This window comes from Centroberyx gerrardi, chromosome 12 (genome assembly GCF_048128805.1).
Source record: "Centroberyx gerrardi isolate f3 chromosome 12, fCenGer3.hap1.cur.20231027, whole genome shotgun sequence".
Classification (NCBI taxonomy): domain Eukaryota; kingdom Metazoa; phylum Chordata; class Actinopteri; order Beryciformes; family Berycidae; genus Centroberyx; species Centroberyx gerrardi.
In genome coordinates, this window is record NC_136008.1 from 5,640,516 (window position 1) to 5,659,987 (window position 19,472).

At 39.0% G+C, this 19,472-nt stretch overlaps 1 protein-coding gene across 1 annotated transcript; it reads right to left on the minus strand.

Annotated features, from left to right (window-relative positions):
* Positions 1-3,614: 3,614 nt before the first annotated feature.
* Positions 3,615-11,154, minus strand: tmem106ba (transmembrane protein 106Ba). Its single transcript, XM_071924397.2, has 8 exons — positions 11,078-11,154; positions 9,367-9,577; positions 8,381-8,444; positions 7,958-8,117; positions 7,472-7,612; positions 6,866-6,915; positions 6,726-6,779; positions 3,615-5,407 (listed from the first exon to the last, which is right to left on the minus strand). Exons 2-8 carry the CDS (start codon positions 9,563-9,565, stop codon positions 5,287-5,289), a joined length of 789 nt encoding a protein of 262 aa, XP_071780498.1. The 5' UTR covers positions 9,566-9,577; positions 11,078-11,154; the 3' UTR covers positions 3,615-5,286.
* Between the last annotated feature and the right edge of the window lie 8,318 nt (positions 11,155-19,472).

Here is a 19,472-nt window from a genome sequence, read left to right on the forward strand (position 1 = left end):
TTCAAAGATTTAGAAAATGTCGATGGGGGAGGGAGTTGGAGACAGTTAAAATAGGCACCTAGCCTATTTCCTGTCTGAATGATTTTGCAGACAGTAAGGTTGGCTAGCTGGCCTGTCAATGGAAAGGTATTGTCATGTAAAGGTTGTATTGTTCATGAAGCATGGGTGGGCGACATGCAACTGATAATACATTTACCATCATGTAGTTCAATTAACCATTATATAGCAGGGACCTCCACTGCAAATTTGTTTGCATGGTTGTGAAGGGCAACTACAGACAGTGACTGTGACAGGCAGAAACAATGGCCAGTGTGGGGGCACCTCGCTTATATTTTCAGCGAGCAAGAGCTGCTTCAAGATGGAAGTTCATGTAGAGCACATATGGAAAAGACATTTCCTTACACCAGGAGAGAGGAAATTCTATATGATCTATGGGGTGAGGGGAAAGTCTGCTGTAATGGCAATAACACAACCAAATCAATAGTGGATGTAGCTGTCATTTCTACCTCTTGGGCCTCTACACTGAAGACTCAATTGAGCACAGACAGGAAAGTTGCTTTCCATGCAGTATTCTTTGCTTTTGCTCACAAATTACTTTTTGTCATTTTTTTCTTGAATGAAGCCAGTATATCTTGTGACGTGTCAGAAGTTTCAATGCGGGTTCATACTAAGTTCAGTATGTAGACTAAGGGTTACCCAAGTGGTCAGAGAGACCATCCTGTAACTGAGAGGTCACAGGTTTGATTCCCACAACAGCCATGTGGCTTATCAAAGAGCCCCTGAGCAAGACATTGATTGAACCCCTACCTGCTCATTCACTGTAAAGTCACTCTGGATAAGCAGCTACAGTAAATGCCTAAAATGCATATCTAATTTGTCTTTTCAAAACTTGAAACTATCCAATGCCTGTGAAGGTTTCAACCAAACAATTCATTTCTTAAATCGACCTCAACAGCAGTGACTGATTCAAGAGCTCCTGTTTGTTGAGCATTGCTGAATGCAGTCTTGGCAGACAGACTAAGCTCTGAATCCGCTTTCTCACTCAGCGAGTCTCATTTTCCAGACAGCTTGGACTGAGATAGGGAAGCACAGTAGCCTGGATGCACCAAACTCATTCACAGTCCCACATCCTGACCTGGGGATTTCTATGGATCAAAACACAGTGAAATTTGATCTACTTGAGAACGGGTGGTCAAGCTGAATTAGTACAGCATGTGCCACATTGTTATTTGACTGTATAAACATGTTTAGTTTATTTACACAGTAATAAAACATTGTGACAAATTAATTCATTCACTTCACCTGCTTATTCCTGGAGCCTATCCCAGCATGCATTGGGTGGAAGGCAGGAAAACACCCTGGACAGGTCGCCAGTCCATTACAGGGCTTAATGCTAATCTTTTATGATAACAAAAGAAGAGAAAAATGACATATCTGTGGATATATCAACAAAAAGTAAACAAATCAACAAAAAAGCAAATGACACAGAGTTGGATAACAGAATCTAAATGACAGCAGAACACATGTTGGATGGCAGTACAGCAACAAGATGCATAAAATGACAAGCAAATGAAATTAAAATAGCCCCAATAAAGAAAATGAAGTCAAAGTGAGATATTCTGTCATTGAATAAAACCGTGATTTATGTGTATCTTCTTAAACTTGAATATTCAATCCGTGCAAACAAAATACCCTAGACAAAAGGAAAATAGACAGTAGTGTATTTTTATTTGGTCTCATGTATTCCAGCGTAGCTCTGCTCCAAACCACTGACCTGGATCCCAGAGAGGAAGTGAATTAGTGTTTTAATGAGTGCAACAGATGTGAGCATACCGTGATACACTGGAGACCTCTTGTGCTTCTGGCTCCAGCAATGAGTATGTGGGAGCCAACTAAGTAACACAGTGACATACATCCAGGACTGTTGTCTAGCAAGCAAATCTAAACAGAGGACAAATAAATGGCAGAAAATGTTCATGCTGAAAGTAATAATCCATGACATTTACATATTAATAAATGTCAGTTTTGCTAGTCTGTCATTCAACCTATAGGCCTACCCAGTTCATGAAAGCTTTTACATTTGCTGTACGTACTGTTCTAAACACCCGGGGTCTGATAGGTCTTTCCCAGCAAAAAACCTCTGGCACACAGGAAGTGATGCGTTTACGTTTCCAGCAGCAACAACAGCGGTTTGTTTGGAATAAATAAGAAGAACGGGGTAGTTATCATGAGCAGCGATAGGCACTTTGGCTGAACAGACAAAGAAAACAGCGCCACCTACAGAAACGTATCATCAGAAAATCCAAGGAAAAGGGAAGGTTTGATTGACAGGTTATCTCTGGGAAGTGCAGTGCAAAAACACGACAGCAATGAGCGCTTAGCCACAAAGAATTCGCTAAAATAATATATAAAAAAAAAAAGGAGCTTGCAGATTATCACTTTAAGCAGCACAGTAAATGCAAAAAGTCCTAAAAGGGCAACAAGTATATGCACTCTGTGTCCAGAGAGCTTCTAGATTGTCTGAGGAAAAGTCTGGCCATGATGAGCATGATGAGAAATGCTCACCCCTCCCTTAGCAACTGTGCCTTAGGGTGCATCTGAGCAAGGCACATCACCTCCAACTGGTCCAGTCACCTTGTACTCTGTAAACATATTTCTCTAATGTATAAGGTGACACTTTAAGCCAGCACTAGACCAGTATGACGTAAGACTGTCAGTTCCATAAAAATTAAGACAGCTGTTAGAAAAGTTAGCTGCCATCCTCCCAGGCTTAAGTTCAGTGAAGACTGATGTCATCATGGTAACAGCTTAACAGTCAGAGAAATGTGGAAGGCATTTCTCAAATCTATTTTTATGCCTGTTTTGGCAACAGGTACATTTAAGTTTGTATAGCAAGTCTGACAAAAATTTGTATTCAAGTCTAACACTTACTCTATCTTTATACTACAAGCCCCCAATCCTAGGGGTGGTCAACCTTTTTTTTTTTGTTGATAAATCACTCTATTAGCTCTATTGACTATTCTTAACCAGAATTATGCAAGCATGAAGTCAATAATTAAGTCATTATTAAGAATACATTTTGGCTACATGGGGAGACAATAAATATCCAAAAAAATCATTTTTCTTCATCACAGCATTCTTCTTCCACCAATTCTTTATTGTGGTAAGCAACGTTTTGAGCAGGTTGGTCTTCGTCAGGTGCGTTTGATAAAGTTTTATCTTGTTGGAACATGAGATGTCCTAACAAGTTGCTTACAGAGGATCATGGGTACTGTCTGAAACACACCTTACAAAGACCAACATGGTTGAAACATTGTTTACCACAATAAAAATTGTAGTGTGAGAATGTTGAACCTACTTCGATTTTTGCACCAGTGGAAGAGGTGGATGTGTGTATCACTTTAATATGTGCAGAGACAATAAATATGCATATGTGTAATAATAACAGCAATATTAGTAATAAATTATTATAATTATTGTAACGCATCCATGTTCTGGGATCTTCAAACAAGGAATATCCTACTGTAGATTTCCTGAATACTCAGCACCACCCAGTGTGTGAAAATAGTATTACAAACCTCAAAAGTGCAGCAAAACAAACCAAGACACTCCCAAACCTTCAAAACCAATCATGATTTTATTTTCAGCTTCATTCATGAAAAACAAACCACGGCGTAGATGCTTGGCAGTGAAAGACAAGTATCCACATCTACACTTTCTGTGCACAAACAGGGGAGGGGAAATTGTATTAACCGTTGGAAAAACGGACAGAATGGCACTTTGGAGTCTTCAACGTCTTACTTCTGTGATCACATTAGTACATTAGTTCATAAATTTGATACTAACATAAAATTATTCACATGTTGGGCATTTATAGGCATCTGCATGTGCATGTTCAGCGCTATTTGAAAAACTTAAAACAACATTAAAGCTTGTGAAGACACATTGTATTTCACTGCTATTAATCATCAAACATTCCAAAACAATAACACGTGATAATCAAGAGTGACAAAAGCAAGAAATTACATGGTTTCAAGACTCAGGGATAGCAATCAACTCAACAAACAAATCAAAGATGCAGAGTGGATTAAAATAGCATAAACAGTACAGCCCATAAAAATAGAGGAACCTTATTAACGGGAAAAAAAACTTCTGTTCAACACCAGATATTATTAGTGCTATAACATGTCTTGAAGCAAGAGCAAGGAGACATCATCAACTTTACTATGCCGTAACCCTCCCAGTTTTTCTGTAAAATGAAAGATATTCCCTTTTATAAATTTTGTTTACCTCTAAGTGACAAAACACCTTCAATTATTCATCAAAAAGGTTCTCATGTAATATTAGTATTCACAGTAGTCACATTTGCTTTTACGTCACCCAGGTGCATGATAGGCAAACCTAAGATACGACTTTGATACTACCTTCACTCAGAAGCTGAGTGCAGAGTACAGAACTCAGAGCAAAAAGAAAAAGTACAAACAAATAACAAATGTCATAAGATAACACATTATCTATATTTCACTATACAATATTAAGAAATATCTTTTCATGGAACAAAATGACAAATAGAAAGGCTTGTGTAGGAAGGAATGAAAAGAGGGCAAAAAGAAGTGGTTAGGAGGTCAGTGGTTTTCATAACTGGGTCAAAAATGTTTGCTCTAATATCTTACATATTGTATTTCTCATTAAAATTCGTTAAAAGTGGTCTAGGATGGTTGGGGGCCAGGACCAGGTACACTTTACTTTACTTACATTCTTATTACTTTCTGATTAGGTCAGGTTCCATTTGCCAAGCTAAAGTGCATCATATCTGAAACTACTGCTTACAATATTTTTTACATCTTAGGAGTGTCTATGTAAATATCTCACTGCCTACCAGTAACATAAACCTTTAATTATATTTATCTACTGTTATGTTGGCACCAGGGTGGGAAATGACCACAAGCCTCCAGCCAAATGCTATTAAGTTTTGGCTGTGGCAAGTTTTTCTACTCTGCCAGCCACTTTGGCAGGTAACCAACCATAATTTCGAGGTTGTATTCTATAATGTCTATTATAAACATCTTATTTGACTGGTAAAATGGTGAAAGTGGTTGGTGAATTCTGCAGTCCATCAGCCACTGTGGCAAATGGGAGAACAAGTTAATTTCCTGCCCTGGTTGAGACATTATTCCATTGTAACTGAGTGAAGATTTCCTACGTTTTCCACTGTAAGTGAGCTTAGTGGACCTCTGTAAGAACCTCAGTAAAAACAGCATTTGATGGCCTGGGCTGTGGCTCGTCTTACTGGTAGACCCGCACATGTCCATGCAAGGAGGTGGTATTCCCTCCACAGTCCACATACTGGTACATCTCCTGGGAGACCTGCTCCGCATGGCCGAAGTACGATGTTGTCACCGTCACCCTGAAAAACAGTTAACAAGTCAGCTACACCAGACAAGGATGGGCAGCGTTACCCTAGAGGTGAGACAAGCAGACAAGGAAGGTTGCCGCTTTACTCTCTTAAAGGGTAACTTCGGTATTTTTCAACCTGGACCCTATTTTCCCATCTATTTGTGTCTAAGTGACTTAAGGGGACAACAATTTTTGAAACTGGTCCAGTATTGAGCGAGATCGCTTCAGCCGGCAGCCGCGAAATGAGCTGCAATGTAATCCGACGGGGCAAATCGCACCGTCAATGTACGTCCACTAAAAGTTCTTGTTTTTGCCACTGACAGGCTCAGATTGTTATTATAAGTGTCTGACAACATTATGGAAAGGACCCTACAGAGAAATGAAACGTTTTTCTTTCGCTTGATCTGGTCTGTGTGTAACTTCCTGCAACAACTCAACTCTCGCGAGACTTGGTTACACACAGACCGGTCGGATTACATTGCAGCCCGTTTCGCAGCTGCCGGCTGAAGCGATCTCGCTCAATACTGGACCAATTTCAAAAATTGTTGTCCCCTTTAGTCACTTAGACACAAAAAGATGGGAAAATAGGGTCCAGGTTGGAAAATACCGAAGTTACCCTTTAACAGGTGCAGATTGGAGTTTGAGTTATAGAAACATTTTGCGGAGACAGAAAGAATCTCATTGGTTAAATACAAATACAAATACAAAAAAATACAAATGGCAATGACATCTCTTATTCATTCATGACCATGGCATTCATGATCCTGGAAGGTCAGCAGGCTAGCTAACTAGCTAACCTAGATAGCTATAGGCTAGAATGGCTACTTTGAACTTGGAAGGTCAGCTAGGAAAACTAATGCACCTAGTTACCTATGACCAGACTGCACTATTTTCAGTTAATAGAAAGAGCGCTAGTCTACCGTTACTTGGCCACAAAAACCTTGTTCTTTGGCTCCACCCATTGAGGTTTAATATTTGTTTACATAACTAAAGTCCAGTTTGCTTAACAGCCACTCTTGGTGTGCCCATGACCAAGGCACCTAACTCCCAAGTGCGTCTATCAGTCTGTTCAGTGCTCCTCAGTAGAATGATGTGATTGTTTTGGGCAGCTATTTGGTATGAGTGGGTGAAACTATGTGAGTGTGAAGCAGAGACTTGCTGAAAAAGAGCATTCATGCTCAGTCAAGTTTCCCTGGATTAATAAAAGGTTGAAAATCATAATAATGACAATATAGCCTATGACGCATAGAACAGTTTGGAAAGGAAAAGGTTGAAAGTGGAGTTGTAAAAAATGAAATACTTTTTAAAGTACATCAAGCCATACTTACTGCATCATGACCACTATGTTGTGCACTTTAATGGATGGCAGGGTGCAGTAGTCACTGTAAGACAAGAGGTGATTTATGATTTAACTTAATATGGGGTCGGCATCGTGGTCAATTTTTATGACTTCAAGTGAGATACTTACAACATATAACTCATCTCATCAGCAATGGTGGTGGGAACCGTGTAGTCAACCTGGAATATACGTACAAGAACAATTGATAAAGAAATTAAGAAAAAACAATATTAGACATATAAACATTTGTACTAATTACAACAAAAACAAATATTTTGTTGTGGTGACATCTATGGTGATATCTTGAACTCTGTTGATTCAGTGGTTGAGGACTGATACTGCTTACAGTGCCTTGAGGGCAACAGTCCACGAACTGTAAAGTCACAAGACTTAAAGACGCTGGGGCTTACAAGAAGTTTTGTTTGATTTTTAATTCCAGACTTTACAGAAAAATAATTCATATTATTTCAGTAGTCACATGGAAATTCTCTAAGTTAGTTGGACAGAGTTCCTCGGTATTGTGACCGTGGGTGTAACAGTGAGCTGTTGAATAGGCTGTATAAGTTGTCGTTATATTTGCATTGGATCCATGAAGTTCAGTGAGGATTTAGACTCTGTTCACTCATTTTGCATTACAGTGATAAATGTATTACCAGCAACAAACCTGAAACAATGGCGAGTCCTTTGGGTGCAGTTTGTCTATGTGTGTGTACAATGGAAAGTGTTAGGACCCACCTGCCGCTTATCCAGCGGTATGATCACTGTGACATTGTTATTCTTGGCCTTGCCGATCACCGTCTTGGAGAACTGCACTTGGGCTGTGATGTTGGTCACTGATATGGCGTAGTAGTTGTTATTGGTGATGTTCAGAGTGTTCTAGAGGGAAGAAGAAAAAGGGTGTAACATTCTGGCACTTGATGGAGAGCTTGATGGAAAAATCAATATTGACCCTTGATTAGAGATTGCTCGTTACTTTCTGGCCAAACTACAAAGCCTGAAGTGATTGCCATAGCTTCACTTGAGAACTCTTCTTTAGCCCCAGCGGTAACTTGCGAGAAAAAAAAATCAATCTTTGTAATTATTGATTTTTAATGGTATAGCCATTCTTTTTACTTTATGGCTTGGTCAGAAAGTTAAAACCATACAGAAGCCAATTTCCCCAGGGGGATCATTAAGTTTTATCGTATCTAAAGATGGGGGAGGATGGCTACGCAATCTTACTGTAATGTTGAGATACACAATCCGTCTATCCTGGTCGTAGGAGACGAAGGCAGACTTCACTCCCACATAGGAGACGTCAATAGAACGAGGAAATAGGAAGAAAACAGCCAGGCAAGACAGCAGCAGGCAAAGGGCTACTGATATCGTGACATACAGCTTTCTGCAAGGATAAGAAAAAGAGAAGTGAGACACTGATGCCACACTGTGAAACTCATTAGCTGGACAACTAACAGTTAATCCTATAAAGTCTCTAGTAAAAAATTTTTTTTTTGTTGCATTTTTGCCTTTATTAGATAGTTGATTGGCACATCAAAATTGGCACATCAAAGACTGGGAGAGAGAGGGGGATGACATGCAGCAAAGGTCCTGGGTTGGATTCAAACCCAGGACTTCGAAAAAGAAGTATTGAGTGCAGAGACTTACGTCCTGCTTGGCCTGAGCCTCTGGTCGCTGTATGGAATCAGAGCCACAAGCTGATTTTCTTGACCTGTTGGAAAAGAAAAACAACACAGAATCAATATGGTGATGATGAGTCATGAGCACACCATGAGCATTCCATGTTTCAATGGGATTTTGTAAGAAGTGTTTTTAAAGTGGTGCACTTTGTAACAGGGCTGTAGTACTTGATCCCAGTCCAGGTCTTGAGTGCACTTTTCTGGCTCAGACTTATCTTGGTCTCAGCCATTACTGGACTTGACTCAACTACTTGACTCAACTTTTGTATCTTCTGACTCAAATCCCTATTGAAAAATTTTAAAAATGGGTAATTTTATTGATGGTACGTTTATTTATTCTCCAGTAATACAAAAAATTGAAGGGATTCCTGACTCAAACTTGATTGAACCCGGTCTTGGAATTGACCTGGGCTCGACAAATGTGGTCTTGCCCACTGCCCTGCTTTCTAACTTTGTTAAAGCTGCACTAGGCAAGATTTGTATGCAAAAATACACCTGTCTTATCAGCCTGAATCACCAAGTAGGGCTGCAATAGAGAAGAGCGTCCCATACTGCAATTGAGATAGATTCGCCCTGTTTGCCCAAATTAAATTCTGCTGTCGGAAGTGGCGAATCAAAACTTAAGAGCGATGTATAAACTGTCTCCTAAACAGCTCCGTCCAGAGAAAGCTAGATTAGTATTTTGCCTCTTACGTATCTTTGTTATCTTTTGGTATAACGTGATAACAGATCGCAGGTTTTGTAAACATGAGCATGTTGTGTGCAGCTTACTGACATCATGTTGCATGATTTCTGGGTAATGAGGTTGAAGTTTTTCTGTTGCCTCTCGCTGCCATTTGGAGCTACAAATATGCAAAGTTGTCTAGTGCAGCTTTAAGAAACATGCAATAAAACTACTTATCATCACGATTATTGGTAGTAGTAGTGTGATCATTATTATCTTTAAAATTTTACCCCGTGGGATTCTGCCGGTGCCTTGACATGTGGGGCATGTGACACTGTCCCGGCCAGTGAACTCCACATACGGAAACTGGGATACGTCTCCATTCTTTCCATCCTCCTCGCTCTGGGCGTCGTTATACTCCGGGTCGGTCGTCAATGCATCCTGATTCTCGTCTTTCTGCTTGGCCAAGTGTGAGTGGGACTTGCCCATTGCTGCAGCTGTCTGTACACAACAGAAAAGATAGCATGGAGAGGAGCTGCCAAATAGGTGCAGCCGGACGTGCTGACTAACCACATGCCACATGGCCATTTGAATGTGAAATTGGGCCTGGACAGATTCCAGGAAACTTCTCCCAGGAGACCAAGCTTCAGTTGCTGTGCTAACCCTGTTGAAACATCACTGTAATATTGCTGTTATATTCCTATAGGGACTTGTAGTGTGTGTGTGTGGTATTCAGTGAAGAGTATATAGTACTTTATAGTATTTTTCATCTCCTAGGTATCACTAACATTTCTATAGGAGTATAGGATGTCTAGCTTATAGTTTGCTTCTGATATTTGTACAGTATCCTTCTAAAATTATCATTGAATTACTATGGTTCTTTTGAGATTATAGTGGCACTTTCTGTCTTTCTTTCTATTATTTATCTGCTTTGCTGTCACTACAGGATATTCTGTGGTACACTTTTTTTTAACCTGTAGCAGCTTGTGTGATATTTTAACCTTTTGTCGTTATATTTGTATATATCCTTCTGAAATCTATTGTAGGGTTGCTATAGTTCTTTGACATAATGGTGTGCTTTTGTGTTACCACAGTGCAAACAAATGTAGCCTTCTGTAAAACAAACAAATAAAAACAGCAGTTAAACAACAATTATTGTGGTTGTTTAGCTGTTGCTGTAGTAAGTAGAAATCTCAGTGTCTGTGGTACTCAATAGTGAGTTTTACTCACCTTACCCTACTTGATGGTATTATTAATCACTGATGGTATCACTAATATCTATACAACACTCCTATAGCATATTTTGTCTAGTTTATAGTTTTCCCCTCATATTTGTAAAGTATCCTTATACAGTTTATGATGGGTTTACCTTATTTCTCGTGAGGGAATAGCTCCTACAACGGACCGCTGCAATTGTTGTTTACTTGTTTGTTTGTTGTGTTTTGTAAGAGATATGAACTCCACTGGTAAGAACAGAAACTACGTTAGAAGCTTTAGGCCCATGCCTCCATTATAATAAACGTTAGCGTTACACAACACGCAAATTAAAGAGAAATGCCACAGTCCGCAGGGCAGGCTGTTGTTTAGGTCTGAGGTCTGAGTCTAGCACTGTTCAGCAGGTCTGATGTGTCCCAACAGCGTTCCTGTGTGACTCAACGGGCCGCCATACTGCTCAGCCAGGAACACCGTGTACCAACCGGAGGAAAATGGTTTCACCGCCTGCCATCTTACTACCAAATGCAAAATTAGACATTCTGGTATTGTAATATTATGAGCGAAACTGTCCTCTCTTTCTGTTATTGTTGTGTTCTCTCGTTATTCTGTCTTCGCACTGTGCGCGCGGATGGTGACATGGAAACAACGTTGGTCCATGTCGTGCAGTCCGCATCGCATACACCGTTACCACCACAGCTCTTCAATTCTCGTCTAAAATTCTCGTGTGTGCAATAAACTGCAGATTCTCCCGTACAGCCGTACAGTATTTAACTCTTAACGTCTTACCTTTGTGTGTTTTTATTCAGATTTGCGTGCCATTCGCCGGTAGCGACGTTGTTTGTTATGGTTCACACCAGTCAGGCTGAAATGAGAACGCCCCCTCCTCTGCTCATTGGCTCAGACAGGACAAACCGGTATTCACTGTCCAGACCCTACCACAACAACAAAGTCATAAACTATAATATACATTTAGGTTTATACTATACCAAAACAGCGAACCTGCTTATGGGAATATTGTAGGATCATTATAGCGATACCACATGATATACAAAATACCATAAAGTACGATAAGGTCGCTGTAAACTCACTATTGAACACATCAGACACACTGTCAGTCACTATAGGAATATTATAGGATCATTATAGTGTACAATAAGAAATACGAAATACCATAAAGTACGATAAGGTCACTGTAAACTCATTATTGAACACATCAGACACACTGTCAGTCACTATAGGAATATTATAGGATCATTATAGTGTACAATAAGAAATACAAAATACCATAAAGTACGATAAGGTCACTGTAAACTCATTATTGAACACATCAGACACACTGTCAGTCACTATAGGAATATTATAGGATCATTATAGTGTACAATAAGAAATACAAAATACCATAAAGTATGATAAACTCACCATTGAGTACCAAAGACACACTACAAGTCCCTACTGGAATATTATATTAATACCATATGTGATGCAGAATACCAAGTTATTTTCCACTAGTGATGTCTCTTTAGGGGAATACCCGTCACTGAAACCACTACAAAATGGTGAAAAGTCTGAAAATAAGGATTTTTGTGTAATTACTGCATAATTATGGTTATTTAGTTGTTCCTGTTTTTGTTAGTTCCTTTGGACTCTGGTCAAACTTATAAAGTATATAAAAGCACACCCTTATGAAAAAGAACGACAGGAACAGCATTCAGCAACAAAAAATAACAGCAACACTTCAAAATATCACCCAGCTGCTACAGGTAAAAAAACAAACAAACACAGAAAATCCTATAGTATTGGCATAATAGATAAATAATACCATGAAGTGCAATATGGTCACTATAAACTCAAAAGAACTACAGTAATCCATGATACATTTTAGTAGGATACATGACAAATATCAGAGCAAAACTCTAAACTATGTATGATATCCCATAGGAATGTTATAGAAATATTAGTGACACCATAGATGAAAAATACCATAAAGTGGTAAGTACACTATTAAGTCTCCATAGGAATGTATTCTAGTGATATTTCATCAGAGCCAGTGGTAACAAAAAAGAAAAATACAGCTGTGTAAATGAGATAAAATATTTACAATCAAATCAAAATTAAATTAAATTAAATTGTTATATTATAAATTAAAAATATTTCAATTAGAAGAAACAAACAAAAATTAACAGTACAAGCAAGACAAAATGAATTGGACAATAGATTAAGATATGTGCTGTATAAACAGCATCATGATGTTTTGTCCTCAAAGCCAGAATTATCCTTATCATCAGACCATGACACATCAGGGCCAGTGCTTGGCATTTGGAAACTGCCAAGCACTAACCTGCATCCTTGGTTCCTGGAAAACCTTGTCAGCTGACTGACACATTTCAAAGAAATTCCCAGTTTGGTAAGTTTTACCACAAACGCCACCTTTGTAACTTTTAATCAGTTAGATTTGACCACATTATTCCATTAGGCTGCTTAAAACAGACGCTTCCCAGTTGCATGTGCATTTCCTAGGATTCACTGACAGATGATAAGAGGCTTGATAATAAATAAAAAACAACAACCAGATTTAGTTTCGGTAGACAGAATATATGTGTTCATGCTGAAGTAATTACATTTTGTTTACAAGTGTTTTTTGTTTTGCCTTTATGTACTGCACTAGAACAAGGTCCTGCTACATATGAGACAAGGAACAGTGTATTTTTCTTATTTTTGTCATGTGAATTATTATTTCTGTGTTCAAATGTTTAAAGAACACAGAAGTATTTTACATAAGTAGAACTGTTGGATCTAAGTGATAGTTCGATTTTACTCAAGGCAGAGTACAACTAGACCCAGTTGTTTAGAAACTTATGTGAAAAACTAAAAGTATCATAAAAATAGAGCAGTAAAATAGAGAGTAGCTCACTAAAACTGTCCTCAAATTCTTACTGTAGTTACATTCAAATAAAAAAATGTTATTGAACTGATTACCTGTTTTGGTGTGGTCCTTGCAAATAATTTGATGGGTCATTTTTAGTTTTAAGGTTGTCCCTTTTTATTGTTTATCAACAAATCTATTGCCTATTACTGGAGTTTAATGGGAAGTTATGGGAGGTTAACTCCAGAATGACTGTTTTATTGTAAATGAAAGATTTTATTGGATTTGCTACTCTGATCTGAAAATAAAATTCAATCAAGTAAAACTAAGGACCGTTGAAAATAAATTCAAGTAGAAATAAAAGTACATACTTGTAAATGTGCTATTCAAAGTATTTCTCCAAACTCTACTCATGTAGTTAGAGCAACTACAGTAATTGTAGTTAGTTAATTTAAGCACTTTGTTGTGTCTTTATCAGCCAGATGATGGCAGTGTGCTGCCATGTGTGAATGTGGCTCAGCAGTACAGAGGGTGGTGAATTTTTTGTCAACAACAACACAGTCATTAGTGCCAGTGAGCAAACATCAAATTATTGTGATAATAGATTTGTTTTAATCTCTTTAATCTCTCTATGAATTCAGAGGAACCACTCTGAATAATACATAACCTGACAGCCATGGGAAAAGCGCACTTGGAAAATGGCTAATAAAATAATAATCTCTAATGCTTTTGCACTAGCTGTGCTGAAGCCAGACCTGGGTCAAGTAATATTTGCAAATATCTCTTAGCATTTGCTTTAACCTACTTGAGTACCAAATGGGTGGAGTTTATGGTGTGAAGTCAGCTGTCAATCACAGAATAGTATACTGAAATGCCTTTCAAATATTTTCCTGTGATTGCTAATTAAAACTCACTGGCACTCATGAGTCGTTGTATAGTTGCATTGTGGGAAACCCCACGCATCTGGTAGTCCAAGCAGGTTAAAACGTGCTAAAAATGAATAGCAAATGCGATTTGACCCAGGTTTGGCTTACACAGTGACCTATTTGGCTTCAACGATTTTATCATAATACCATTGCTTAGTGGCCCTAAATATCCCCTAAAATACGGATTTGGTACTATATAGAAAATACAGTGTCTTCATGATGTGCATCCACAGTATTTTCTGAATGTTTTATGAATCACAGAGACTGTGAATTCCCCTGACTTTCACAACAATTATACGGTGAATGTACAGCAACAAACTACATTAACTCGGTGTAGAGCTCTGGGGACTAAAATATTTATCCATGAAGATATTCAGAGTTCAAATCTGCTGCATAGAAACCTGGTGGGACAGCTTGAGCTGTGGAATCAGAATACTCCTTTCTCTATTAACTAACAAGCCTTATTAACTGGTTGGGAAATTACCACCAGCCACCAGCCAAATGCTGGTAGGTGGTGGTAGGTTTGTCAACTCTTCCAGCCACTTTGGCAAGAAACCAGTCATCTTTCTATAGGTCTAATGGAGTGCAAGGTCTAAGGGTGCAATCACACCCACAGTTTTTTTTGTTCCAAACCAGAGTGGAAAAATTGACTTTGTTGCTGTTATGTATTTGGTTTGCTTAGGTTCACACTGCCCAATTACAAGCGAACCAGAGCTTGTAAACAAAAGTCACATAGACTCACAAGTAGCTTGTTTATTGGACAGAGTTTTGGTAACCTGTCATCCCGCCAAGTTAGAGATTTTGATTCCAGTCCCTGTAACTTTAGCTAAGCATGATGGACTTGCCTGCAGTCGTTGCCATAATTTACCTTCTCTTATGTTCCTAGAACACATGAAGAAATAGCATCAGTTGTACAATCATGAAGTGCTGGCTATCATACCCATAAAAGCATGCGTTATGGGGTAATTTCCTGTAGTTGCTTTGCATTGTAATCTCACTCCTAACGAACCGCACTGCAGTTTGCTTGGAAGAGGACCAAGCCCCAGATTTTCAGGCGTCTTGGTGCGTTTATTCGGTGCCACCGTCTGCTCAAACGAACCGAACTAAAGGTGTAGACGCTCCAGAGTTTGCGTAAACCACTCCAAACATGCTTGGTGTGAGCATGCCCTATAAAACTCATAGCTGGCTGGGTAAATAATCTGAATGGCTGGTGAATTTTTTGATATGCTTGCCAATGTGGCTGTTGGGCAAAATGGTTAGCTTCCTGCCCTGCTTATTAATGAGGTAGTCTGTCTTCTCTAATCTCAGAATTCCTTCCCTGCCACTCTAACTCACAGTACCAGTACAATCGTGTAGTGCACAGAGAGGACTAATTCAGTTTGAATTACCGTGAGGCATATGAAAACGCCTCAGCACTAGTCTGAGGAGGCAGGTTAAAAGTGGCAGCGCTGGTCCAGTCTGCAGTGTGAGGAAACAGCCTGTGTGTCCCCGATAAGAGGGAGTGAGTGGTGAGGACACATCAGCCTACTTCAGGTGTCAGCACTTCAAACTAGCAGCACAGCTTCAGAGGGAATGTGTAAAACTCCATATTGCAGAGGTGAAGTGGAGGATATTCTGAGTTCATAGTATTTGATGTCTGGTGTCAACTTGTTCTTAACCTAAAAAAAAGAAATATGAAGCGTAGAGATGGTGAGTCAATGGACTTCTGCTCTTGCAGGCTTTCTGCCACTGATTTCCTCCTATAGTGTGGCACAGCCAAAGCTTTATATTCAATTGATGTGCCTCCCCTGGCGTATTACAACAATTTACAGCAATACATTATTAGGCCACTAGGGTTATTAGGCATGATCAAACATATTATAGTGCTGTACAATTAAAGTATGTAAATATCAAGCCTGCGTTTTCTCTCTTTAATTCACCAGGAAATTACTGTGAGCATCATTGAGAGGTATGCAGTCTATCAGTAAATACTGTGGAGTAAAAAAAAATGGGTAAAAGGAAGGAATATAAAGTGAGGAACAATTTATCCAAGGAACAACAGGATGAACTAAAGGCAATCAAAGATGTAAAAACTTTGGTGAAAAGGAAATCCAAAACCAACTCAGTAATTCTAAGTTTTATAGGAAGTTGGACCAGAACCCTATATCAATATTCAAGAGACGAGTTCATGACTTATTAAACCAGCTTCTTGAAAATGGTAACATAAGCAAACCAGGATATTCTTTTATGAGAGTGGATTTCCCTATCACACCAGTCTTTTACACCTTACCTAAAATCCATAACTCTTTTTTGGACACACCCCCAGGACAACCCATAGTTGCTGCTATGGGATCTATTACTGAAAAGATTTCAGCTTTTGTGGATCATTCTCTTCAGGATTTGGTTGCAGCCCTTCCCTCTTATACAAGGGACTCTATGGACTTAATTGAAAGTATTCAGTCCATTGAATTGACTAATACACAACAATATCTTGTAACTCTGCACATTGAATCACTATACACTAATGTTCCTTTTGAAGGGGGCCTTCAAGCTGCTAAATTCTTCTTGGATAAAAGAACTGAGGACAATCCCAGTACCCAATGCATCCTTGACCTGATTCAATGTGTTCTTACCTCTAACTATTTCCTGTATGGTGCTGACTTCTATCTTCAGGTTTCAGGAGTGGCCATGGGATCTGCCAGCTTTGCCTCCCTCTACGTTGGACTGTTTGAAGCTGATGTGATCTTCAACCAGCGGATAAATCCATGTATACACCACATATCCAACTGGAAACGGTATTTGGATGACATTTTTTTCATATGGACTGGCACAGAAACACAACTGATGGAATTCCATGAATTTATGAATCTTAATAACCAACACCTTCAATTTTCCATTGATGTGGATGCTCACAAAATGAACTTTTTGGACATTCTGCTGATTAGGGAGGGGAATATCCTTAAAACTAACCTGTATCGTAAGAGCACAGATAAAAACTCATCACTTCACGGGAAGTCGTACCATCCTACATCTCTTAAGAAGAGTCTCCCTATCTCACAATTCAGCCGTATCAGACGGATTTGTAGCTCTGATGAGGATTTTCAGGAACAATCAGCTATACTCTCAAGGACCGCTTCAGAAAAAGGGGCTATAGGGAGGAGTGGATCACGGAGGCAGCCACACGGTTCGGCAACATTTCACAAACTGAATGTTTAAAGAGGAAAAAAATCCAAAGAACCTGATTCCAGACTTAACCTGTTGTATCCAGTACTCACCAGTTGGAAGAGACATTGAGGAGGTTATAAAGAAACATTGGTATATTTTAGATACAGACCCTTCACTGAAAGGATGTTTTAATAACCCTCCTCGTGTTATATATATATATAAAAGACCACCGAATCTTCGTAATATGCTGGTGAGATCAGACCTACCACCCCCCTACCCCTTCACACTTTCTCAGTCAGATCCCACCTGGCAATTATAGATGCGGGAACTGTCAACAATGCAATTTTACATATAAAACACATACCTTCAACCATCCTCACTCAGGAATTAATTTTGATATTAAGGGCATCATATCTTGCAAAATGAAAAATGTAATATATATGCTGAAATGTCCCTGCGGCCTTGCATATATTGGTAAAACAACGAGAGGATCACTAAACACAGGAGTGCCATTCGCAATCTTGATGCATCAAGTCCAGTAGCTGTCCACTTTACAAAAGCCTGACACAACATATCCACTCTCAGATACATCGGCATCGAGGCGATCAAATGCCCTCGGAGAGGAGGGGACATTGACTCTGTTTTGGATTTATAGACTGGATACTCTCGCACCAAGAGGTCTGAATGAGGATTTTAGTATCAGACCGTTCTTGTGATGATTTTGTCTAAAAGGGCAACATAAGAGACTCTATGGACCTTAACAGACTACTATGTTGATTATTTATGAGTATGATGCCATCCTATGGTTATCTATGCTACTTATTATGATTGGTGTTGTGTTCTAGATTGAAATAATTGACTCTTGTGCCGTCCACTAAATGTGTGTTATGGTCTCTTATGATGGGAGGAGATTGTAGATTCCTGTCTCTATATCTTAGGGACATCCCTGTTTAAATATAGAGGCGCCTCTATTTAGATTTAGCCATATTTAAGGTATGACGGCCACTGGCCTGATGGAATTTTCTTATGTGCTGTGAGGGCCTTATCTATATTTTGTTGTATAATATATGTATATATCTATTAACATTGTTTTTGTAACATATCTGTATTTTCCATCACATATTTGTAGCAGTGGGTCAAATATGTTATATGTATTTTTTCACCGGGATCATGTGATGATCATGTGACCAGAGGGTATTGTGTATTTAAAGGTGGCGTCTTTGTACAGACTTGTTTATGTCTGAAGAAGAGCAGTAGCTCGAAACGTCACATGTGGGATGTTTAATTAAAAAGATCTAAAGGGAGCTACAGTGTGCGGACCTTCCTCTTTCTTTCTTTCATGCAGCCTATCAGTCTCACAAGCTGTTTAAAGGCCTACTGAGCACTGAAGTTGAAAATAAATAGCAGTGATTGAGTTCTTCCAAGCTGTATTAACAACCCTTTAAGTGAATTGCCATGCACTTGTACTGGGGTAAAACTAGTTCACATGAACTTGTGATTGCATGAAAATAGTCAGTGGCTTCTGATTCACTGTGCCCTCTGAGACCATGAATATCATTAATTTTGGGTATTTGTCTGGGATCGTGTACACAATTGGTTGAATCATCCTAATAATTATCATAAACTGGGATTACTCAACATGAAATCTTGCCGTTTTGAAATAGGTTCTCAGTAGGAATGTTATACACCCAAAACGGAGGCCGCAAAAAACTGCAGTGTGGAAAAATTGTGTATTGCACAAACTTTTAACAGGGATTCATCATGGTCTGACCCAGCAGTAGAAGGATTTATTTTGCATAGGACCCAACAAACATTTTATGCACTAAAAAAAAGCAAGCGTTGAGAAGAGGATCAACAAATTGGCCATGCGACTGTACATAATGTATGATTCTACTAAAGATGTAGAACAAACTGAATCTCCATATTGCATATTCCAGTGATCTTTCCAATGATATCAAATACAGGCGTCTTGAAGGTTCATGCGGGTCTTGAAATGGTTAAAGGACTGATTTTAAAACGTTTAAAAAGTTAGTTTTATATGAAACTACAACTATGAAAAATGTGATGAGGCATGTGCTACCTTCAATTTGTGCATGAAAGACACAGCCGACCCTCTGGCTCTTACTTTTTGCCATCCAGTCTCATCACGTAGGAAAACCTTTCTCTAAATGCACAAATTCATTCATTCTTAGCAGTTCAAATAACCAGTACTTGGAAACATTTGTCATATCTTTGACCTCCATTACAT

Coding starts and splice junctions, on each gene's coding strand:
- tmem106ba (XM_071924397.2), bottom strand. CDS start 9,565: ATGGGCAAGTCCCACTCACACTTGGCCAAGCAGAAAGACGAGAATCAG. Junction 8,445..9,366: donor CACCGGCAGAATCCCACGGG/GTAAAATTTTAA, acceptor CTTTTCCAACAG/GTCAAGAAAATCAGCTTGTG. Junction 7,613..7,957: donor TTGTGTATCTCAACATTACA/GTAAGATTGCGT, acceptor TCTTCCCTCTAG/AACACTCTGAACATCACCAA.